General features: G+C 36.5%; 2 protein-coding genes across 2 annotated transcripts in view; both read left to right on the top strand.

The window, feature by feature from the left end:
* The window catches only part of SCN1A (sodium channel, voltage-gated, type I, alpha subunit), a 74,535-nt gene extending 53,628 nt beyond the window's left edge, over positions 1-20,907 (top strand). Inside the window, 6 exon segments of the mRNA XM_009325401.1 lie at positions 8,924-9,205; positions 16,401-16,454; positions 16,796-16,933; positions 18,630-18,734; positions 19,111-19,381; positions 19,739-20,907. Of these exon segments, the coding sequence (XP_009323676.1) occupies positions 8,924-9,205; positions 16,401-16,454; positions 16,796-16,933; positions 18,630-18,734; positions 19,111-19,381; positions 19,739-20,907 (2,019 nt within the window).
* A 3,499-nt stretch (positions 20,908-24,406) lies between these two features.
* Positions 24,407-25,228, top strand: part of TTC21B (tetratricopeptide repeat domain 21B) — a 46,532-nt gene continuing 45,710 nt past the window's right edge. Inside the window, exons 1-2 of the mRNA XM_009325446.1 lie at positions 24,407-24,492; positions 24,886-25,147. Coding sequence (XP_009323721.1) covers positions 24,407-24,492; positions 24,886-25,147 — 348 coding nt within the window. The remainder of the gene's footprint in view (positions 24,493-24,885; positions 25,148-25,228) is intronic.

Below are 25,228 nucleotides of genomic sequence, written 5' to 3'. Positions count from 1 at the left end.
CCCCCCCGGCCAGCTTCCCCCAGTTTATGTACTGAGCATGACGTCACATGGTATGGAATGTCCCTTTGGCCAGTTTGGCTGTGCCCCCTCCCAGCTTCTTCCGCACCTCCAGCCTTCTCAGTCGGTAGAGCATGGGAAACTAGAAAGTCCTTGGCTAGTGTAAGCACTACCTAGCAACAACTAAAACATTGGTGCGTTATCAATTTTGTTCTCATCCTAAATCCAAAACACAGCACTGTACCAGCTACTAGGAAGGAAATTAACTCTATCCCTGCCAAAACCAGGACACCCTGCCAAAACCAGGACATTGATATAAGGGGTTTTGAGGAGGTTTGTGTTTTTTCTTTTTGAGGGTTTGGGGGCGGTGGGGGGCAGGGGTATTTGATTTTGGCGTTTTTTTGTTGTTTGGGTTGGGTTTTTTTTTTAGAGTGACATAACTACTGGAACAGTGGAACATAATTAGTGGATTATAGATCACACATTCATACAAACATGGTGCACAACCCTGATTTCTGTTTGTGGGACAAAATTATAAGAGTTTCTCACAAGAAGTCCATTAAGATAAAATAGAGAGGAGTAAAAATTGAAAATTAGAAGGTTTGAATAACTCGGATGAATCTACATTTTTAGATTCACCATAGTTCCTCCCTAGAATCATTATTTGGATCATGTCAAGTAGGTTGCACTTTCTCTCACAGAAATATTTAATTCTCATCCTCTGTTGTCTCTAAAGCCAGTTCATAGCTGATCATCAAGCATATGCAGCATGCTTCTTCCCAATGTACCCATTCCAAGCTACTCAGTGAGAAAATATGTAGTTTTGAGGTGTCTTGTTAAAGTATATATTGGCAAGTAAAAGAATTATCACAATCTCTTTCTCTCTCTCTCTTCCTCCTCTCCCTTTCTCCCTCCCCCATTCTGTCCTCATCTGCTAGGTTGCATTGTCAGATATGTTCTACTACCTGATATAAATGTTGGAAAAATATGATAAATTTTCTTTATTATCTTTGAATAAAAGTTCTCATCTACATTACTGCTGTGAGAATGTACATATACTTTATCCCTTCAACATAAAGAACTTTTCATCCTTAGACATCCATACATGACATCCCTCTTCCATCAAACTCCATGGATACACTCAGACGAGACAGGGTATCTTGTGTGGGAATATTTTTCCTGTACTGCATCATCAGTTATCTTCCTTCACGGGCACCTCCAAACCTCACACTAAGCAACTGCAGCAAATGTCCCAAAGCCTCCACTGAGGATCAGTCTTAATCCTCTGCACTGGGCAGTGTTTGTATTCTGTCTGCTGGCCCACAGGTCGGGTTCCTCCGTTGCCTTTGTGAGAGGAACATTTCCAACTGATGTAGCTTCTCCTAATTTAAGCCCCATACCCATTTCCTCCGATCCCACTGACACTCTGCTGTGTTATGGCTTATAGACGTGGCTCCTCTAACTTGAGAGAAAGGCAGTTTTTATCATCTGTTTTGTAGTACCGGGGAGAACAGGAAGCCATTATTAGAGCATTTTTATTATTATTTGGTGAGAACAAAGGGACTGCCCCAACCACTTTTGTCACGCTGGGCCCCCTGCTACCTTACAAACACTCGCAGGTCGCGTGCGGGAAGGGACAACAGGAGTGAGGATGCTGCTTTCACATGACATTGCAGAAACAAAATGGTCCCTGCTTTCCAGCAGGGACTGTAAACACACAAACAGAGTGCGTACTACACTACTGGTAGAAGATGTTTACATTACATGAATATTATACCTTGAAAAAATCAGTGATTATTGAGAAATTATTTCTCAATGATTTTTTTTTTTTTTTTAATTTTAGGAAAACAAGTTGCTCCAAGTGTCATGTTTACTGAGTAAGAAAATAGTACTTTGAATTTTCAGGCTTTGGGGAATTCTAAGACAGTAGAAATTCAGACGAAATCCGTTCTGCCATTCAAGTGCCAGTCCCTTCAACTTTATAACTTGTTCTAAATTGCTTGGGATGAAAAGGGATTACACAAGGTTTGATTTTTAGATGGTAGATGTTTGGTTTAAAAAGGGGAAAAAATGTTTTATTGAGCATGCATGTGTATACTTATGTATAAATCATCATATTTGGAGTTAAATATCAGCAGAAATCTTGACTTGATTTTAACAGCTATAATTCACTGTTTCACAAGTTCAAACCCACCTCCTACCCAGTTAAAAACCTCTGCCTATGAGAAAGAATTAGGCCTATTTTGTTAGAGACTGTTTATACTTAGGGATAGCACATTGCTATCAGTGCTGCCTGTCACAAGATACTCTCACGATGAAAATGAACTCAAATAGTTATCATCAACTGGACATCTTCCAACTGAATTATTTTAAGGATTTCACAATTTTAATCTGAATTACTTAAATGTTTAAGCTCACCTTCACCCTTATTAATCTTTGTACAAACCTCAATAGTAGTAAACTTCATCACTGCACTGGTGGATGATCTCATAATTGATGAAAACTGTATTTGCTGAGATTTTTTTCAGTTGATTTTGTTTGTTGATTAAGACTTTATCACCACTGATTACCCTGCAGGTCCACGCATTTCCTCTTTTTACCTGACAAACCAAATGAGAAAATTGAAGGAATTGCACATTTCTTAAGGTACTTCTCGTCTAGAATTCTAGTGCTGTGTTTTACATCACACTGCATATCTACAAGGTTCCAGATTATCTTTATGTATACAATTTTAGTAGTGAAATGTCAGAAACTGCCATCTCATAAATTTGAAGCCACCGATGATCCCTGAAGTGTGACAAGTTTACTAAGAGATACTCTGTAATTTCCCCATTCTTCATAGGTACAATTATGAGATTAATTTCATCCCTGGGGACTGAGGAGCCATTCAAGTATTGTTGGGGAAGGTACTTTAAAGAATTCTTGGGAACCTTTTGCTCTATACTACCTACCTTCGCATTTCTAATTACCTTTCAAAAGGGTTTGTCAACAGGGCAATTGATATTTTGGATTTGGGTTTGCTGTGCAATTAGCAAAATCCAGGGGTTTGCAGGGCTTGGGTTTGGTTTCTTTTTTTTTTTTTTTTTTTTACTTCTTTGATGCAAGGGTCTTCCTTCCTATCACATGGACATAAAAGAGCAGAATGGGTGCATATCTCTCTTAAATTTGGTTGGCATAACAAATTTTTTGATTGCATGTAACCTTATGAGCATCTGTTTATTTTTGTAAGCACCAGTCTTTGGAAAACACCATTATTTCCATATAGAGAAGTTCCTATTACATATTTCTGACTTGTCTGATAGGAACATGTGCCCATGCTTCGTGATGGGTAAACTAGAAAATGCATAGTATACGTATGATAGAGGATCCAGTGATAGTGGAAAAGCTATCAGTTAAAAGTACATGAAGGAGAGCCATACACTGAATTCAAGCTGCTGGACAGCTGATCTCACTGTGTTGGTACGTGGCCTGTGAAGGTCCAGTGGTATGCTTATGGTACCATAATACAAACAGATCAGCTGATGCACTGGTTCTCTTATAGCTGTTGGTTCATGAATGCAAAGAGCAAGGGATGATAATTCTCAAGACAGAGGTTTGTTCCAATGATTCCTTGCCTTGGACTATCAGATAGTGCTAATCTTTTTGATTCAGGTATGGGCTTTCTTCATGGTCTCCCTCAGATGCTCCTTTGATCCCCTGACTGGGAAAGTTACTGTATTCCTTATGTCTTTTCCTCCCTTGCCTCAACCCCTCCACAGTTTAAGAGAGAATACACCTGTCTGTTACCTGATACCCACCACCTGGTCAAGTCAGTGTGGTTTCAGCATCTTCTAGCCTTCCTTGTGTGATGTCCTCAAAGTCCTTCACTATGAGAACATGCTAAATTCAGATCATGTATGTCACGTGAGCCGCCATTCCTGTCCACTCACGCCATACCTACCTGCTCATTCCAGCAATCTTACCTCTGTGGTGGACCAAGAATCTAAACCAATGACTATTTGCTCCCTTCTTCATCTTTCAGTGCAAATTTTCTCCCTGGCAGCTTTGTGTACATCTGGACTTTGGCCAGTTGAGCAGGGGAGATTCATGATCTCATGGCAGATGTTCTTACCTCATACTTGTTCAAGACAAGGCAATACTCATAGCTTACTCTCAAATCCTACCCAAGGCAGTGTCAGTGTTTCATTTGAGTCAGGAATGAGTTTTCCTATTTTGCTCTAACGTGGCTTATGCTATGTATGCTATTGTCAAACTCCCTCTGCATGCTGCTGTCTTTGAACAACTGGCTCTTCAATCTTTGTACTGCTAAGAGAGAGATGAATGGCTTTTTGTAACAAGCACCATCTGAAGTCTATGACTGTGTGACTATACAGATAGTCACTTAAAGAAACTATTAATTTTTTTGGACGTATGTAAACGTTTAAGCATTTAATGGATGCCCACAATTTGGTCCTCTCCCTTGGAGTTCCTGAAGGCTTTCTCAGGCTTTCCCAGCTATCAAGGTATTGAGTACGGGAGGAACATGTCTTATGCTTGTTAGGGCCATATAACATGCATAGAAGATAAGGTTTGATTTCATCCATAAAGGTCCTGGTGAAGTAAAAGTTATTTGGCTCTCTGTGCTTGTGTATGTGAATCTTACGTGAGAATGTACACGCAGAAAAAATATGAGGTAACAGTTAAATAACCTCTGTAGCCTTTTATGGACTCTTTCAAAGGAATCTGATATGAGATCTGGCACATTAAATCTTTAGGAAACTTTTCTTGTTTAAGCCTAAAATTATGAAGTTTCCAAAGTGGAGGCAAATAAAGTATTTTGTCATTTTAAGTAGGAAGAACGTTCCAGACATAATCCTATAATCTGCCTCTCCATCCCAAAGATAGTAACTTCCTCCTCATTTGCACCAGGGACAGAGTTTGGAACTTCTTCACAGAAGCTGCAAATGTTACAGAAAAAAATGGATAAGTACTGTTGAAGATTGTTCCTGGTTTGTTTACAGATTTCAGGAGGCCCTGATATATCCATTAGTCAGGTCCAATGTAGGAATTCCTGGAAAGCCTGTGGCTGCTGAGGTGCCAGAATCTATTGAAGCTATTTTGCTGTGGGAACTATAATACATTTATATCTCACTATGTGTTTCAGACACATGTCCTACAGCAAGGCTGAATCTAGTAAAGCTTCCTTATATTCTACCCATAGAGCAGGCATAAGCTGGTATTTTGCACAATCCTCATTCTATACATATGCACACCTCTGGTAGCAAAACTGATTTTTTTTTTTCAGTTATATTTTGCTGTCTTCTTTGGACAGTTGTCCAAAAAAAGATACAAACAGCAACAACAAAAAACAACTGGACTACTAATTTGTATTGACGTAATGTCATATCAGCCAGAAGATAAGACAGACAATTAGCATTGCAGTAATTCTTTTATCTTATGTATATATCTTATGTTGGAAGATAAATGTTATGAAAATGTAAACATGAAAAAAGTGTGTGTATATATGAAATACTGCTTTCTTCTAGAGGAGACATGGTTTCCCACAACGATTTTTTTTTCCTGGATGAATATCAACTGAGATGTAAAATAGTCCAGAGCCCATTTGTCTTTGTAGGTGCAGGTTTTGCTTCTCACTTGTACTTATTGCTATTCCACCTACCCGAAGCTATAGGAAGGTGAACAAGCAGAATCAGCTTGGGCTTTTGCAGCTTGCTTACTGGAGTCAGCCTGACCAACAACATCCCAGCCTTGAGAAAATGCATAGGTAATTTAAACAAACAAGTCTCCAAGCATCTTTTTCCAATTTATTTGCATTATATTCTGTAATAAGGAATAACAGAAAACAGGCCCAAAAGAACAGCCCCTTTTAAAATAAAAAATACATTTAGAATCACATACATTTGATCTAGATTTGAAGAATGAGCAAAAATAAGAGCTGTAGTTGCCAACATTCTTTTAACCCACTACAGGCTCTTTTCAATAAGATGAGATTGACAATTTTTATTTGCTAAATTTTTAACTCATTAAGAAATGCTAATTGATCTCTTTTCTGCATTCAGTTCATTTTTCAATAGGTTCTCACTTTTTTCTGTCCATTTGCTGTAACTTACGTGCGTAGGTGTCATGTGTGTATGTATGGGTGCTATCTTGGATATATGTTATGTAAGCTAATGTCCTGGTTATCCTGATATACCTCAGCTATTCCCAAAGCAAATACCAAAAAAGTAAACGGAAAAAACACCGATAAAGCAATTGCCTCCAACTGTACGTGTTGAAGAAATTAAAGACTTCTTCTTAAGGTGGACTTTACAGTCAGCCGAGCATCTGACCAGCATGTAAAAATGCAGTTTTACATTATAAATATGATAGGGTGAAGGCTCAACACTGGTGGGGAAAAAGAAGTCAAAAATCAAACAAAAACAATACGCAAACAGAAAACAACTTCTAAAAGTTTTAATTTTCTTTTCTTCTTTTCTTAAAAAACCTTCCAGGGGGACTGGATAGCTCAAGGGGTTGGTAATAGGATACAGAGCCTTTCATCTCTAGGTCACCAGTTCGCATCCAGGCCAGGTCAGTAGTGACCAAAAATTGTTACCATTTGATGGGTTTTCAGTGACCTATATGAAATAAGTTGTTGGAACCGTTGTTGGAACAGTTGCTGGAAGCTGTTCACTTCTTATTCAAGAAGATGTGGCTGATCTTTTGGCAGTCTCAGCAGCGAGACTGCATTACCTGTTCATCTGAAGATGCGAGACACGCTGATGGCATTTTGTAGAAATCTTTCTTTCTACAACTATTATCAATTCATAATTGTTGTAACAATTACTGTAGCTGTTAGTATTCTGCTGCCTGTTCTGGATCTGTGCTGTGGTCCAACGGATCTCAGGGTTGTTAAAAAGGTAACTGCTACAGGCACTCAATTCATACAAAACCATTCTTCGTGTGAGCACAGGTAACCTTAATTTGTTTAAGTTGCAGGACCAAATCCCTATCTTTCTTTCTTGACATCTTTATTTTCAGGTTTTTCACCAAGATTAAACAGAGGAATTCAATCAGTATAACACATCCAGAACATTTTTATGGGTGAAGGAAAAAAAAAAAAAGATAAGACAAGCACTAGCTGGCCTAGAATTTCAAAGTAGCAATAGCATAATACAGTGTCATAGATCAGGTCAGACTTGGAATAAATTCCAGAATCATTGCATTCCAAATTTTTATGTTGTTCTCAGTTCCACCAAGCTAAGTAGCAACAGACTTCTTCTCCCCACAGGACAGTAAAAAAACATTTCCCTCACTCCTTTGAAAATTATTTCTTATGTTCAGAATATTACTGGGACCTTGTTAGCCTTTTAAAACATTTTTTTAAATGGCTAGCTTATGCATACATCACATAGATACTTCACATTTTCTATAATAGAAACCTCAAGAAGCAAGCATGCTTCCTTTAAAGTTATCACCAAAAATAGATGCTGCCAAGAAAAGCTAAATTTAAAAAAATTCATGGTTTTATAAAAGACAGGGATAATTCTCAGTTACAGAAAGGTCCCATTTCTACTGTCTGCCAATGGAGGAGGCCCTTAAAATGAGAATTAAATATGCCCTGAAAATAACATTTCTACTGAAGATTTCTAAACAGGTCCTATTTCCTGGCCATAACATTTGGGAGGAGAAGGGTGCTGGGTGACGAGTAACACAACCACAACACTCCACTTCCAAAGGCCTTCAAGAGGCTGTGAAATACAGGTAGTAAGACTGAGCAGTTCTGAGCTTGCTCAGAATTATGTTCGTAGTGGGGAAGATCCCTCTGTGTTGCAGAAAGCAGGAAATAAAGATGGACTAAGACACTTTAATACACCCCAAGTATCCATGCCAATCCTTTCCTGTTTTGCTGCAGGAATTGGATTACTGAGAATCAGAGCCCTACTATGTATTTTATTTTACTTTCCAACAAGGTCCTAAAAGTTTTACAGAGAAAAAAAGTAAAATTTAAAATAAAATATAACTTGTAAATGAGATCTGGTATTGGATACTTAAGTAGAAATGATTGCTCAGCTATTAGCCAAACAAATACCACAGAAGTTTTGATAGCTCTGACAGACACATGTGATTAGTTACTGTATATATGAGAAAAATAGACCTTTTATCTACATAAATAATTATTGACATCTTGCCTGCAAGGGGCTGAGACAGCAACTGGCCAAAAGTAATTTAAAATGCAAAATCAAACCCCCTAAATACGTCCTTGAGATACGTCCTTCTTTAGATAAATGAAGGGTATTACTGACTTAAACTCAATACATTAAACAATAAGACTGGAGCTTGAAATAAATTTTGTTGATTCAAGTAGACACATATTGCAAAACTGTCTTGCTTTTCTATACAAAGAAATTAATCTTTGTTATAACCTTGCATGGAACAATAAGGCAATAAAGATATGTATTTAATTCCTGCATAATCCTTTTAATGTAGAGCTTAGTTTCTAGATTCATGGCATTTGTGTTTTCAGCATAAATTTCAAAGCTATGTTGATCAAATCTACAGGCTGCCATTTTTCTTTAAACATTTTTAAGCTATAATTTGATGCATTTTCAGAATTTTAGTATGTCTGTATTTATATTTAACACGTTTGTCTTTTTTATATAGAACACATGAGTGTCAGGCTTCATCTAACTACCACCAGGTCTTCTCTTCTGTTTTTCTTTTAATTATTTTTATTTTTTCACTTATTTTTCTTTCACCACGTGTTCTAATGTTAAGTATTTAAAAGAACAGTGCAATGCTACAGTTATTAATGTACTGCTTTAACATTTATAGTATTAGTTTCTGAACAAGCATTTATTAAGCATTGGTAAAACAGTATACAAACCTTTATTGCTGTAAATATTCTTACACTCTTTTCTTTTTTCCCCCTGTATTTGTGTACTAGGTGGTTGTGAATGCCCTTTTAGGAGCAATTCCATCCATCATGAACGTGCTTCTCGTTTGTCTTATATTCTGGCTAATTTTCAGCATCATGGGAGTAAATCTGTTTGCTGGGAAGTTCTACTACTGTGTTAACACCACAACTGATGAAAGGTTTGAAGTCGACCAAATCAACAATTTTAGTCAGTGCGAGGAACTCATAAAAAACAATCAAAGTGCCCGATGGAAAAACGTGAAAGTAAACTTTGATAATGTAGGATTTGGGTATCTTTCTTTACTTCAAGTAGTAAGTGATCACTCTTTATATACCTCTTACTGTTTATACGTCATAGTGCAAAGCAATTCTAGCAACAAAGACAGAAAACATATTTACCTAATGATTTTTATCTGTAACTTAGTAATACTGCTGCATTGATAACTGATTACTCTTTTCATAGTAAGCAGCAAGTAGAGCCTACTAAGATGAATAAAGAATTTTTAGGATGTCTGACAGAACAAGTGCTATTCTTCCTATTTATAGCTCCCTTAGTCTTCCAACCCCTTCTAACTTTAAAAGTTTCTAGAATTACCTAGGAATGGTATTCAGCTATCTGAATACTTTAAGTTTTACTATTGCTGAAAAACAAAAATCTGCATTGGTGTGATTAAGTCACAGAGAAGAATTCCAGGTAGGAAATCCCATCCCAGTGACGTGTCTGCCATCAGTGCAGACTTATGTGATCTAAGAAGCAATTTCTCATTTGGAAGAGAAATAGGAAAAGAAAAATATGATTAGATACTACAATCTATGAAATATTTTCCCTGCTATTTCTGTGCATAAGCACCTAGTGGAGTTTATTTAGCAAAAACTGAGGGAAGAAAAGAAGGAAGAAAATATATGCAGAAAGATACTATAAGGTTATGCCTTCACTATCAAAAATCATGTCCTCACCACACTAACTATGTTTGCATTTAGGAGTAGCTAACAATCTGACCCAGCTTTAATCAAGAAAATGCTGGACTCTAACCTATGTTGTGTGCATTCAGCAACCTCTATGGTTTTTTGAGGTTACTGTCTAGTTCTGCGGAACCTTAGTTTTCATTTTTATAGTTTTTAAGTAAGTTTCTAGCTTTTATGTTGGCATAAGAAATCTCAATAATACAAATCATTAACGTGATGCAGTGGTATTGACACAGTCCTGCACAGGGTCTAAAACAATAGTTCTGAGCATTGTGAACTGCCTCTCCCAGCTAATATAGCGTCTCACCTGTGTGGCTGATAACTCTGACAATTTAAATTTCACTAGGATTAATTATTTACTTTACTGTCACATCAGGAAAGAGCAGAGAGGGACCAGCAGTATTAAAGAAATAAACTACTGAATACAATTTTATTTTGATAACAAAATTGGATTGTAATACAAAGACTTTAAATATTTCTTTTCTCTGTCTTATTTTTGAAATCCATTGGCCTAGAATCCCCCTTGGGGTCGGGGCAGCAGAATGCTTTGTTACACACGTTCAGGAGAAACAAGACGTCAATACAACTCTTTCCAAGTGGTTTGCAACTCTTCTTCCAGTAGTATTCTAGTCTATTCTGGGACAGGGATAACACCAGGTACATTTTTTCCTGGTTTTGTGGCCTCAACCACCACCCCTTAGCTACTTGCAGTCATATATATTTCAGTGTCCTGGCTATGCATAGCTTATTCCATCTTCTCTTCATTGAAAAGCAACAAATATTTCTTACATGAAGATTTAGATTCTTAAATTCATGGATTGTTCTGGGAGGCAAATTGGGAGAAATTTGCCGATTGTTTCCATGCTTCCAAAGAAAAAATTAATCTAGACCTACCACAGAGGGACCTAGCTCTCATGGGAGGACAAGCCAGCTGTTTTTGCAGTATCTACAATACAGAGATTTTGCACCAATATCAAAGGCTTGCCTAATGGGTGGATTTTTTTTGTGTGAGTAGAATGTCAGTGACAATACCACTTATTTTTTCTGTATTACTAAAATGCTTGTAAAAGCATGAAAATATTTTTTGTTTCACATACCAGAAAAAAATGGGGCACTTCTGTCATTCCACAAAACAGACACTTGGCCCTGCATCTTTTAGGGTTTGGTAAGTAAGCCGCTAGTAGTGGTTTTGCAGTTATGGAATGATAAAAGCCCTAGGGCAGAGAAAGCAAAATATCAGCTTGATTTTCAGCCAATGCTTTAAAATATGCAGAATCTATGGTTTTTTTCACCTTCAAGAACACAAGAAAGGCCACAATTCATAAATGTTTGAGATCTTACATCACTTTCTCAATCAAAGAAGATATTTATAAGGTGATTTTCTATTTGATATATAAAGTACTTTTGATGAGACTTTAGAACAGGATTCCAAAGCCATCGTGTTCAGAAAAAACATGAGAAGCAAATAGGTATGTTACAACCCTAGATTTCCCTACCCTTCCTAATCAGCTTGTAGTAATAGTAAAGATGAGTAAATACTAGGAATTAATTAGAGGTATCCATTACTATGTCAGAAACAAAGATAAAGCTATTGAAACTTGAGTATTTGGCCCAAAATATGGTATTAAGCCTGAAAAATCAGAATCAAAAATCATGGTTGCAAGCAGATATGCTTTGTGTGCACCCAGTGTGAACATTAATGGCTTTTTTTTTAACATCTTAATGATTAGTTGAAAAGTCTACTGAAGTCATTTGGTTCTCCGCCTTAACAACTTCAGGCACAGACTTTTGTTTAGGTTGTGATGGATCTGAGAAAATAACCCCATAGAGGTCAGTGTCATTTTTCTAATGACAAACTCAGTGATAAGTATCAATGCATGAATTATAGATACAAGGACCCTTTTTCAGGAAGCTAGAAACTAACTACAGAAAGCTGCCTCTTAAAATCCAGTATTATTTCCATTCTCCATTCTACCCTCTGACTCATGCCTTTTGAGCCAATCAAAGAAGAATACTGTAAATCCCTTCAGTTTTTCTGGGTTATAGGTAATACAACATAAATCTTTATTTTCTGCATCACTGAGGTTTTCTATCTGGAGTGAATACTACTGGAAGTAGTACCATTTTCATGCCAAAAAAATCCAAATGAAAACAAGCCAAAAGAACTCCAGACCCTGGCACTGAGGACCTTATTATTCTGGGAAAGACATAAGTGAGTCCCATGAACAATTTTTGTTTTGAATCATGAAAAGCCTTTTCTGGTAGTATATGGGTCTGTTCATCACAGAAAAATACCCTCTTTTTTAAGAGTAATATAGAAAACAAACATAGATATTTCACACAGAAATACTCAAAAGAAGTGGGATAATTTCAGAAAAAATATTCTAAGCTCAAAAAATAGATTGGAAATATGTGGCAGTGGCTTTTTAGGCAAAAAGAACTCTCTGAGAAGCTCTTTCTTGAGTTTCCTTGGTGGTGATAGGGAATGAATTTCTGGAATGAGGGACATAAGAAAAGCACATAAACTAATTTTTGGTTTGCATATTGTATTTTTTTTCTTTTGGGGGAGAGGTGTGTGTGGAAAAGCTTTAGTATTGATAGCAATGTTACTATTCTTTCTGCCCCAAAAATACAGGCTAACAATATGTGCCATTGATATAACCAAGTTTTATAGACTTTGTTGATCAGAGACTATTTTCCAAAATTCTTACATAATTTGGAGTGTAAATGTTCATGCCATCGGTCATAAAAGTACACATTCTATCTACAAGAATTTTTTTCTTCTATGATCCAGCATAGCTCATGTTGGTCTATGTGGATCTGCAAACTTCTTTTTTTCATTTCTTGGTCTGAACTTGTTTGAGTATTTCTCTGTCCCTAAAGAAAAGCGTCAAAGCAGAGACAGATCTGCTGGAGAAATTCCTTTCACAATTTTCATGCATCAATGAATGAAGAGGAAGAGGTTGGTGTACACAAAGAGACGTGGCATCTGCCCTGATAATTTTATGGCCTTATGCCTTTTTAACTTGAACCTAGTGTTTGGATTCTTCGGTAAGTAGATCTCCCGGAGGCCTGCTTTTATCCTGCTGGTAAGCATATATCCTGCTTACCAGGATAAAATGTGGCAAACCAGTGCATCTTAAAGCACAATGTTATATTATTCTGCTGTTAGTAATATAAGTAAGAAAATACATCTTGTTAAGTGTAGGATAAAAAAATCAGAAGCTGAATTCTAGGGCTATAAGATTAGGATAGCTTCAAAGTTCCAGCAGATTAGTATTTTAAAAACAAGATGCTATTGTATCTCCAAAAGGGAATGTGAATCTTCCTGGCAGTTATTTCTGGTAAAGAAATGGAGTGGTGAAACTCCAGTGTTACTTATAACTTCATTAGAAATTATTCATCAGGGAAAAAAGTCTACGTACTTTTAAGAATAGTAAAGTAGGTTGGGGGATTTTTGTTTTGTTGTTTTTTCTAACTACATTTGAATCTGCATTTGAATATATGTCTTTCAAATTTCCTTGGGGAAAAAAACATTTGGAACAGATGCTGATTTCAGTTACACTGCTGTAATCTTTGAAATCAATGAATTACTCCTGACTTAGTGTCACTGAGAATATACAATATATTTTTATATTTGAATATACAAAAAGGAAACTAAGAATTTGATCTCTTAGTCATATTTCTGTGTTATTTTCTATTCAGTATGCACAAATGCCCAAATAATACCTTATTTCTGTTAAAGAAAATGTGTCGCAGATAAATTTAAGCCTAACATAAGCAGGCCTAAGCTTCTACTCAATGCAGAAGAAATAACATTTTTTTTAATGTGATGCCTTGAACTGAACCTCCAGTTCCATTATTTGCTATTGTTCAGGCAACATATTTAAAAATTACAAGTTTTCCTACTGAACTGATGCTTCTGCTTTGGGAATTAAGAATCCGTTTTCTCACAGCTAAGTTCTCAACTAGTGTAAATGGTTTTGCATAATGATGATTATATTCACTGATTCCTACTGATTATCAGGAGGGATTTAGAATAAAATAAAAAATATCATGAGGGAGCATGTTTTATTATTAAAATTACTTAATTTTAATTAGGTTTTGGGATTTTTTTTTCTTCATTTCTTCAATAATGGTAATATCTTATGGTTTTGTGAAAGTCATTGTGGAAAATGCACATTTTTATTTAGATGTTTTGAACTGCAAGATAGTAATATGTTATATTTGTATTTTTCCACCCCCACACTCTTTTCAAGCTGCCTTTTTAATAATAATAATAATAATAATAATAATAATAATAAGCATACAACAGCTCAGTTCTTCAGATCTTTTTCCTAGCACTAGCTGAAAGGTACTGCCTGTTTATAATGGAGTACTTTACTGATGATGGTGAAGTTTAATATTTTAAAATTAGTCTATTTTTTTCCATTCACTCTAGTTAGTCTAGGCTACACCAATAAATTTACAAAAAACACTAATTCCACTTTGCCTGGAGAACGATATGCAAGGATCATCATGTGTCTGAATCTGAGGCAACAGCACACACTTTGCAGAAGAGCCACTCCATCATTTGTATCATCTTTCTGATGTAAAAGTATGTCCATTATTTGCATTTAGTGTTTCAGGTTGAAGTGCTGATTTCAACCTAAGTTATGACATTCCAAAAAATGCAAATAATGTACCAAGACAGAAACAAAAGTAGCGCCTGTAAGACGTGAAGTAATCATCCTGCCCTATTTAGACCTTGTAAGACCTCAGCTGAAATACTGAGTCAAGTTTTGGTTACCATTTCAAGAGATGAACTAGTGGAAGAGAGCTCAGAGGAAAATAATGAGAATGATCAGAGTTCTGGAAAACATCTACATGGAAAAATTGAAGGAACAGTGATCACAGCCTAAAGAAGAAAGGCAGCAACAATCAGTTTGCAAATAAGTAAAAGGTGCTGCACAGAGGATGATTAGTACTCTGTTCTCCAGATATGTAACGATTATGACAAGTGACAGTCTTAAACGGCAACAGAAGGATTTCTATATTAGGAAACAATAAAGACAAGTGCCGGAATAAATATTTTTTATGAGGTTGTGGAGTGTCCATCATTAAAAGTCTTTGAGAACAGATTAAACATATATTAGGAATTACATAAATAAAGCTGATCCTACCTCTCCTAATCCCTTGCAGTCCAAATATTCCACAAGGACTTTAAATTCTTCAGCTGACACTTCTACTTGTTTCAGATTTATTGTTGATTTATTGGTCCTCTGATACTACACTTTGATTTCACCATCATACTGTAAGTTGCCTGAACTTCGTATTTTCTGTGTTGGCCCCAAGATGTGAAAATTGTTGCATACTGGATTTGCATCTCAGGATAATCATGCTTTTTTTAGTTTTCCACTGTTTCAAAAGCATAAGGGACCTCTTTTCCTTTAAGAAAATAATTCCTTCTCATTTTAAGTTTACTTCAGGATGATGCCAGCTTCTTTGTATGCTGCATAAGCAAAGCCTTTTTGAAACCTCTGCTAGAAATGAAACCTCAAGATGATGGAGATACAGCAATAACCATGGATGAAGAGTGTTCCATTCCTGACTTGTTTCTGTGACTGGTCTCTATAGCAAGGAATATGAAGGAACCAATGATCTGCAGCCTTGTTTAGCAAAATTATAATAGGGATTAAATGACAGAGAACTATCTCACTTCTTTGTTTTATTCTGGGCACAACCGGATTAAAAACTGAGTGATTTCTACTTGGAGATATTGCCTAGTCAAAAGAGAACTAATTGCTACAACAGAGAAAATTACTTTCTGTTTTGAACACTCACATGAAGCAATCTACACCTCACTGTCAAATATAAAAATTTACAGATTTGGGGTAGAGGAAATAGCTATAAAAGTTCACTAAGTGCTGCCACCTATGAGGCATATTAAATCTTTGATGCACATAAAACACATCCTCCTCTTACCAGTTTATCTCAGAACATATCTGAGGGATCTAGCCTCTCTAAAACACAATACAATATATTTAAAGTGAAAACAGAATTACTAAATCAGGTAAAGTCTTTCAAAGTAGAGAAAAATCAAAATTCTGATTGATAGGAAAATACCTTTTCTGAGCTGATTGAATTTTTGGTTCCCTTTGGTTGCCACCTTTCTGACTGATTTGAGAGGGAGGGACTACACATCAGTCTTCCTTGGTGGCAACTCAGTTAGATAGGGCTATTTCTCAACTGTACATAGCCTTCGCAGTTAACATGATTTGAAGAACATTTAGTCCACTAAAATGATACTGCATTCTATCATTTGTGATAATTAATTAGAAATAAGTTAATTATACTTACTGCTTAAAATGTTCATATAGAGACAAAGTAGGGGGATACACAGCAGTGTATCAGATGAGCAGCTGTGAAGAAAGCCAAGAGACAAAATTATCTAGAAATCTCATGTTATGCTAATTATTCCTGGTGCTGTACTCAGTTGCTGGAAATAATTATATGAATTGTCTTCAAGCTCTATGCTTAAACAGGTGTGTACTATTTACAGGCTACATTTAAAGGCTGGATGGATATTATGTATGCAGCTATTGACTCAAGAGATGTAAGTATGCAAATATTTTAAATTATCTTCTTTTCTTGAGGTCTGTCTATCAACAAGTGTGTATTTATATATCTTCCAAAAGCAATTAATATCCATACAATAGAATGAAACAAAATTAAATTAACTAACATGAGATTCTGCTGTAACAAATTGTGGAAAACTGAATGCAAACTGCCAGATGCTGTCAGTAATAGATGGAACGGACAAAATATATCGATATAAGTGACAGGAGTATTTTCCAAGCAAAAAACATTAAGGACACTTTGCCTAAGGTTGCCGCTTGTTCACTTGAAATTTGCACATGACATCTTAGGAATTATATTTCACATCTTTTTTCTTAGGTATTACAGCAACCTAAGTATGAAGACAACCTGTACATGTATTTGTATTTTGTCATCTTTATCATTTTTGGGTCTTTTTTCACCCTGAACCTGTTCATTGGTGTCATTATTGATAACTTCAATCAGCAAAAAAAGAAGATAAGTATTGTTTCATCTATCTTCTAAATATATTCTAAAATATTGCATTTTTGCAGGTGCATGATATATGGGATGTACACCCCTGGTTTGTTCAAAATTGAAAAAGCTGAAGTATCTTAGGATATAAAATCTTACCAAGATGTAGTATGCATTAACGTCATAAGATTTTACATTGTAGTGAAAAGGACAGACCCTTCTGTTTTCAATGTCCAGTTTAGTCTTCCTCAAGTCATCTGCTTTTCCATGCCTAAACTTCATGAAATCTCCTTACATGATCAAACCCCTGATTTAGGCCTCCACATTAAAGCACTCATAATTTCTTGATTTTTTTTCTTCTTGATTTGTAATGATTCTATCAGCACAAAAAAAATAGCTAGTTGGTTATGAAAAATAAAGCATTATTTCATCACACTACTACAGATGCTCTTTTAATGATCCCAAGAATTCAAGTTCTATTTTGTGGCACTGAACGATCTGAAACTATACAGAACAGGAGTGGTTTGTAACTATCTCAGGGCCTTTTTTTATTGTTTCATAGTGCAGATGTAGATAATCTCACTGGTACAGATGGTCTGAGTATCAGATGCTCATCTTTAAAATTATTTTCTGTAAATAGATAAGGTAATGAAAGCTAAAGGACAAAAGCAGCTATGAATTACTAGTTTAGTTTTACTTTACTGGACTTCACTTTCTTTGGGTTTATGTTACTAATGAGAGATGCTAAGTAAGATTTTTGGAAGCTGTACATGCTAGAGGCCTAGAGGTATATGGTTAGGGAGCTTGTCCAGTGTATGGTGCATGCATTCCCATGTCTTCAAGCTTCCCAAACACTCACCCACAAAAGGGCTGCATCCAGTCCTATGCGTTCATAGACATTCCTGGAATTAGATGTCTGCAAGTATCTTTTATCCAGGAAAAATTTACTTCAAGAGGTATGTGGAGTCTGATGGGTTTTCATTCAAGCTGCCTCTACAAGAAAGTTACTATGGGCAGTGGATTTTTGTTAGGTTGCCATGAAAGACCCATAATTCTCTCTTTATTTTCACTGTCAGACCCCAAAGGCCAGTTCTGGCTTTTGCTAATCAGAACTTCATTGAACATAGAAGCTAATCAAGATAAAAGACTTAAAAGAGATCATTTTGCTGTTAACAGTATCAAGAGTGCTTCAATCTTCAGCTCAGTTTCTCCAAAGTCTGATAATCCATCTTCTCAAAAACCTTGAAGACTTGGAGTCCCAATGCTAATGTTGTGATTGCTAAACTAGAGATACCTAAAGCACTAACTCATTCATGTACTGAAAACCTGACTTTGCTTCCTTTTTTTCACTAAAATCGCAGTTCAGAAGTGACAGTACTGAGCAGCCCAGACTATTTGAGCTTATCTCAGATGCTGTTTACTGTATCTCTTCCTATAAAAGAAAAGAGGTACTGAAAAGGATTTCTTGGGGTTCAAGGAAAATAACTGTAGAAAAACGCTGCATTACTGTTTTTTGTGAGATGCAGTACTGGATGTCCAGACAAATTCTGGACATAAATGCTTAGATTACAGACAGCTGCATTTGATAGCTAAGAGATTTTTCCCAATTCAGTCTTCTTGATTTTCATGAAATAAATAAATAAATCACATTTCTCTCTAAGAGTTTTTTCAACACTGCATATAAATGTGATTATAACCAGTTTTGATTTCATGTTTTTACTTTGGAGGTCAAGACATATTTATGACAGAAGAGCAGAAGAAATACTACAATGCAATGAAAAAGCTGGGATCCAAAAAACCACAAAAACCTATACCAAGACCAGGGGTAAAATTATTTATATACAGCAGACCAATAGCTATTTAGAAACAGCTCAGTTTTTATTGATATATAGAGAGCAGAAATATGCCCATATGAAAATTATCATTAACTAGTGTATCAGTCAGCAAAAATGGAAAATGAAAACACAGTAAAAAAAATTATTTTCCCCTTGCAACCATTTTATGTATGAATATACAAACAAAGGAGGCTGAACTAAGCTGTTGTATTCACTTTAATTTGACTACTCTTCTTAAGATCATTATTTACATTTTTATTGAAGTCTCATAGGCCTTACTGCATGTATTTTTCTACTTTCTTCTAACAGGAAAAGAAAAACAATTACAGTTTGTATTGGATGTTTCTTTTTTTCTTTTCTTCTCAGAACAAATTCCAAGGCATGGTCTTTGATTTTGTGACGCAGCAAGTATTTGACATCAGCATCATGATTCTTATTTGTCTTAACATGGTTACCATGATGGTAGAAACTGATGACCAGAGTAAAGAGATGGAAAATATTTTATACTGGATAAACCTGGTGTTCATTGTCCTTTTCACTGGAGAATGTGTCCTGAAATTAATTTCACTTCGCCATTACTATTTCACTATAGGCTGGAACATTTTTGATTTTGTAGTTGTCATTCTCTCAATAGTAGGTAAGTCTTGTTTATTAAACTAAAAAGAGGGTAAAATGAATATAAGGTGAACTTTTACTCAAATAGAGCTATATGGTTGGCTTTTGCCATTGCAAGGTTTACAACTAAGTCATGTAACTTTTCATTTTATCTAATAATTTACCCAATCCAACCATCAAAACTGTTATAATCACTCAAAATATATTGCACCTGCAAATATTAAGTATAACTGGTATAACAGAAATTAAACAAGCGGACCTACAGAATTGCTTTAATTGCTACGTAGAACCACCAATTTTAAAACTATTTTTCTAAATTTCTACTATGATATGGAGATTAAGTGGTAATGTATCTTGGTCTTATTTTTTTCTGTTTTAGGTATGTTTTTAGCCGAGATGATTGAAAAGTATTTTGTGTCCCCCACATTATTCAGAGTCATCCGACTTGCCAGAATCGGTCGAATTCTGCGTCTCATTAAAGGCGCTAAGGGAATCCGCACTCTGCTTTTTGCTTTGATGATGTCTCTTCCTGCTTTGTTCAACATTGGTCTGCTGCTGTTCCTGGTCATGTTTATCTATGCGATATTTGGCATGTCCAACTTTGCCTATGTTAAGAGGGAAGCTGGGATCGATGACATGTTCAACTTTGAAACGTTTGGCAACAGCATGATCTGCCTATTTCAAATTACCACATCTGCTGGCTGGGATGGTTTGCTAGCCCCAATTCTTAACAGTGGGGAGCCAGACTGTGACCCTAACAAAGCTCATCCGGGGAGCTCCGTGAAAGGCGACTGCGGCAACCCTTCCGTTGGGATTTTCTTCTTTGTCAGCTACATTATCATATCATTTCTGGTAGTGGTGAACATGTACATTGCTGTGATTTTGGAGAACTTCGGTGTTGCCACTGAGGAAAGTGCTGAGCCCTTGAGTGAGGATGACTTTGAGATGTTCTATGAAGTCTGGGAGAAGTTTGATCCCGATGCAACACAATTCATGGAATTTGAGAAATTGTCTGATTTTGCAGCAGCACTTGAGCCTCCTCTTCATCTACCCAAACCAAACAAAGTCCAGCTTGTTGCAATGGATCTGCCCATGGTAAGCGGGGACAGAATTCACTGCCTTGACATCTTGTTTGCTTTCACAAAGCGTGTTTTGGGGGAAAGTGGGGAGATGGATGCCCTCAGAATACAGATGGAAGATCGGTTTATGGCATCCAATCCTTCAAAAGCTTCCTACGAACCAATTACAACCACGTTAAAACGAAAACAGGAGGAAGTATCTGCTGTCATTATTCAACGGGCTTATAGACGTCACCTTTTAAAACGAACAGTAAAACAAGCTTCCTTTATCTACAACAAAAACAAAACCGAAGGAGGGACTGGTCAGGGTATGAAAGATGAAATCCTTATTGACAAGTTAAATGAAAACTCATTTACAGAGAAAACCGATATAACTGCATCAACAGCAGTTTGTCCACCTTCTTATGACCGTGTAACAAGGCCAGTCAAAGAAAAGCATGAAAAGGAAGATAAGGATGTTCATAAATAAAAGCAAATAGCAAGCAAAATCATCTATGTGCAAAATAGTTCATAACCTGCAAGGATCATGTGTTTGTGTCAACTGGACTCCTGCTGGAGGTCTATGCCAAACTGACAATTTTTACAAATATACTGTACATTAAAGGTCAGTGCCTATTAAAAGACAGTGACCCCTCGTCAGTGACTGTGACTGTGAAATGGGGAAACAACCTTGACAGGAGGTTACTGTTCTCACTACCAGCTGACACTGCTGAAGAGGAGAGAAAAAATGGCTACTCAGACTGTAGGAACCAGTTAAAGGGGTGCAAACCAAGTATTTGTGTGTTTAGCATAAAACAATATGGTAACTGTATCCACTGTTTGCATTTCAACTGCCACATACGTCATATTTTTACAAAACCTGTGTTTGTGGATTCATCTTATTTTTATTCATATGTTGTTTATTATATGTGACTATTTTTGTAAATGGGGCTTCTGTTGGGGAAGGGGATGAAGTACACCTTTACAGGTACAAGGGCCAGGTGTTCTATTATACAACTAATATACACACAGAACTGATTTGCATGAAGGCATGCTGCACTTATAGATCATGCATGAAAATAACATTAAGTCACAAAGAAACAGATTTTTTTTTAGTGCGATGTTTCTGAAAAGGAATAACAGATTTTGAGGTGCTTAATTAATGTATTCATGTTGTATCACATCCAAACAAGTCTTGGTATGCCTGTAAAGTCCCCTATAACTCACAAGAACAGTAGAGATGGATTATTTTTTGCACAGACCATTAAGTTTCAGAAAGTGCAAACTTCTTTCTAGGTCTGGAGTCACAGATCTTGTCTTTGTCAAACGTCTTTCTGCATACAAATACTAAATTAATCTGCCTCAGCCCTCCAAACTGATCAAAAAGAGCCCTTTATAAAGTTGTTCTGCTTTATCCTGCAGTATTGTTTAGCCATCTTCAGCTCTCAGTAAGGTTAATGTTGTTGTAGATGTTAATGAAAAGCCCTCTGCTATGTAAATAGTAATTTTTAACCTGTGGTGCATGTTTGAGCAAACAGATAATGACCTAAGCACATTTATTGCATCAAATATGTACCACAATAAGTGTAGTGTGCAAGCGTTCAATAGGTAAAATTACGTATTATCTACCATTATAGATAGTTTGGATGCTACCAATGCATGTTTATATTGCCTATGCTGCTGTTCCTTTGCCTGTCCAGGATTGTTAAATATGGGAAGCCATACATCAGAGCTAAATGAAATAACCTACTCAACAAGACCTCATTCCTCCATACCATTAAGCAATATTTTGCAGCTATTTAGGAGCTTATTTGTTTTATGTTCTTGAATTTTCAGTGAAAAGCATACAGTGTATATCCAAACTGTACAGACATGTTGAAAACTACTAAACCTGTTGCAAATAATGTTAGAATTTTATAAGCAAATATAAATACTGTAAAAATCATTTTATTTTATTTTTCAGCATTATGTACATAAAAAAAGAACTGAATTTTATCTTCAGGTTGATGTCACACCATTATTGTTATGTTCTGTCCATAGTACTTTTTCACAGAAGAACTCCAGAGAACAAGATATAACTAAGAGAATGGATAGCTGTAGGTTCTTATTTTTTACAATATTTGCAAACATGTCAATACTTTCTGCGAAATAAATTCATAATTTGCTTTGAAAAAGCCAAGGGTTTTTTGCAGTTGGGAAATGGTGTAAAGTTCAAATTGAATGTCTAAGCAGTGCCTGCATCATAAGCTTTCAGATACAACCTTTCTTTCACAGAATCCTTAATCTTTTCTCATATTTACTCACAGGCTTTTTTTGATTCATGCTGCACTAGAACAGTTCTAAATGTTATCTTGGGTCCACAATATTTTTTCACAAAGAGAAAGTAGCAAAATTGTATAATCCAACACATCAGGACATTTTATGTTTCTTACACAGGAAAATTAAATATAGATTACTTTTATTAAAATTATTGACTAATACTGTATTAGTGAACTGCATGCAGGAAGATGCTACTATTACCCTAACTGATGCTAAAGAACATTATTAATGCGCCAAAATAATAAAGATTACATTTTTTATTGTATGTTCCTTTTGTCTTTATTATCTGACATTAGTATAAAAAAGGTATGCTTCTAAAACCACTGAATGAGAGGATACCAAAAACATTTACAGCTATACTGTTCTTCCACTTAAGCAAATCCTTGGGACTTGCTTGTTAGTCACCAACTAGGAATTTCTAATTCAATGCATGTTAGACACTGAGCACGATGATTCTGCATGTATCAATAGTACTGCCCTGAGTAACTTCATGAGTTCATGCAGCAGCTCCATGCAGCGGGGTACTCAATCATCAAATACCAGAGCTGTCCTGAGTGTGTCCCAGAAGGCTCAGGGCATTTACAGGAATGAGAACTGTGCATTCATAAGCTTACAAAGAGAAACTGAGGATTGAAAATAGTACTAGATACATGACACTCCCCAGCTTGGATTATGAGAACCAGTTTATTCTTGCTAGTTACTATTCACAAACAGGCTACAGAACGTCTCGTATTCACGTTCATTTCTGAAAACCGTGAATCAGCAGCAGAGTGAATAACCATTGGTCTTTTCCTCAGGAATTTTTAAGAATCTCTCTGGAAGTACCACGTTCCTAGCAGCTATCATTTGTGGATACTGACATGGAAAAATGCAAATGCAGCTGGAAAGTGGGCCTGTCAGCTATTCTTTATCAATTGCTTCAGTGAATTTCTGAAAATGTTCATTTTATATGCTTACATAATTTTATATTGCATTCCCCTACAACTTACAACGAAAACACTCAGAGGTGAATACTGAACTTTGTATAAAACCAGTTTATGAGCAATTGTATTCCGCATGCTTGCTCAGTTGCTAATGCAGAAATAAAATTTCATAGCATCTTCCCTGAAATTCATCACAAATCTTTCAAGGGAGGAAAATGTTTCTCCTTCAAATTGCTCTGAAATGCATTATGAAAAAAAAGTCTAAAACTTTGGTAGAAGGGCGTAGGTATCAAAATTAAAAGATAAGTGTTTTCAGATTAATATGTAGACAAAAAAATGTCTTAAAAGGTTACCTTAAAAAGTATGTAAATTATCCACAAACCGACAGGAATAATAGACTGCTTCAAAAATAAGGTAGTAAATTGAACACTATTTTTTCATATTCTATATATAGCTTTTTAAACTTTGCTTTTCTCAAGGAAATAGTTTTAAGGTAAATGAGAACTATGCTACTGTCACTGCAGATCCCAGGTCATGACCACACAAAAATACTTGTTTCTCATACCTATTTTAAGTTTTCAATGTTACAGAAGCCGAAATGTTGCTTCAGAACAAGTAGAGCATCACTTAAACATACCGGGAAATTTTGAGGATCATCTTGGCCAACAAGGAAAACCAAATATGCTTACGTATTACTTTGGCACCTTCCTGACACTGAGGATGAGAAGCGTGTAATGGAGTAGTGCCATGTGTGATGAATTTGTTAGGAAAGCTTACTCTGAGCGCTCTTTGCTAGAAGAATTGGCTTCACCTACTAATTCAGTGGAAGATGGGTTTGCCTCCTTGTATTAAGTGGCATTATTGACGGTTTTTGTGTTAGACGGACAACACAACCATTCTAAAGGAACGTTATTTAGCAACAGTTGTTTCTTTCTGGTGTCTAGAAATTATGACTGAGGATGCTTTCACCTCCATGGGAAAACCTGAATTTTACTACTCTTTGCAACTCTGTGATTCCCTAGGAGGAAAGAAAGAGGGGGAAAAAGAGAACTTTCTGTATTTGATTTCACCCCATTGCTATTTAATTTCTACAGAGAAGCTTCACGTAACTTGAAGTGCTCAGTATTGAGATACATTATGAAACATATGGAGTGTGGGCCACATAGGCGTATGTCCAGCCAAAAAAAAGCAAGAAAATAAACAAATTCTCAAAGCTTTCCATTCAGCATTCAGGCAGTGACAGAGTACCCGGTGCGAGCACTCCTCAGGGAGAGCGGTGCGAGCCCGCCTAGGGGCAAGCGGTCGAATCCGCCCGACCCCGCCGGCAGAGGGCGCCGCACCCCCAACCAGCACCGCCCGCCAAGGTGCCTTCAAACCCCTCCCCCTCCGCCTCGCACCCAATGGTACGCGACCTCCCGTCCGGGTGGTCCCGCCCCCATCTCGCGAGAGCCCAGTGGGCCGCCAGGCACGTTTCGGCGTTTTCCTCAAGTTTTTCTTCCCGTGTCTCTCCCGCCTCCTTTCCCTCCAAGCCAATGGCAGTGGGCCCCCCCGCCACCCCGCCAAAGGCAG

The sequence above is a fragment of the Pygoscelis adeliae genome, unplaced genomic scaffold, assembly GCF_000699105.1.
Source record: "Pygoscelis adeliae isolate BGI_AS28 unplaced genomic scaffold, ASM69910v1 Scaffold106, whole genome shotgun sequence".
Lineage (NCBI taxonomy): Eukaryota > Metazoa > Chordata > Aves > Sphenisciformes > Spheniscidae > Pygoscelis > Pygoscelis adeliae.
Note: the sequence above shows the minus strand (reverse complement) of the source record. Positions and strands in the feature narration are given on the sequence as shown.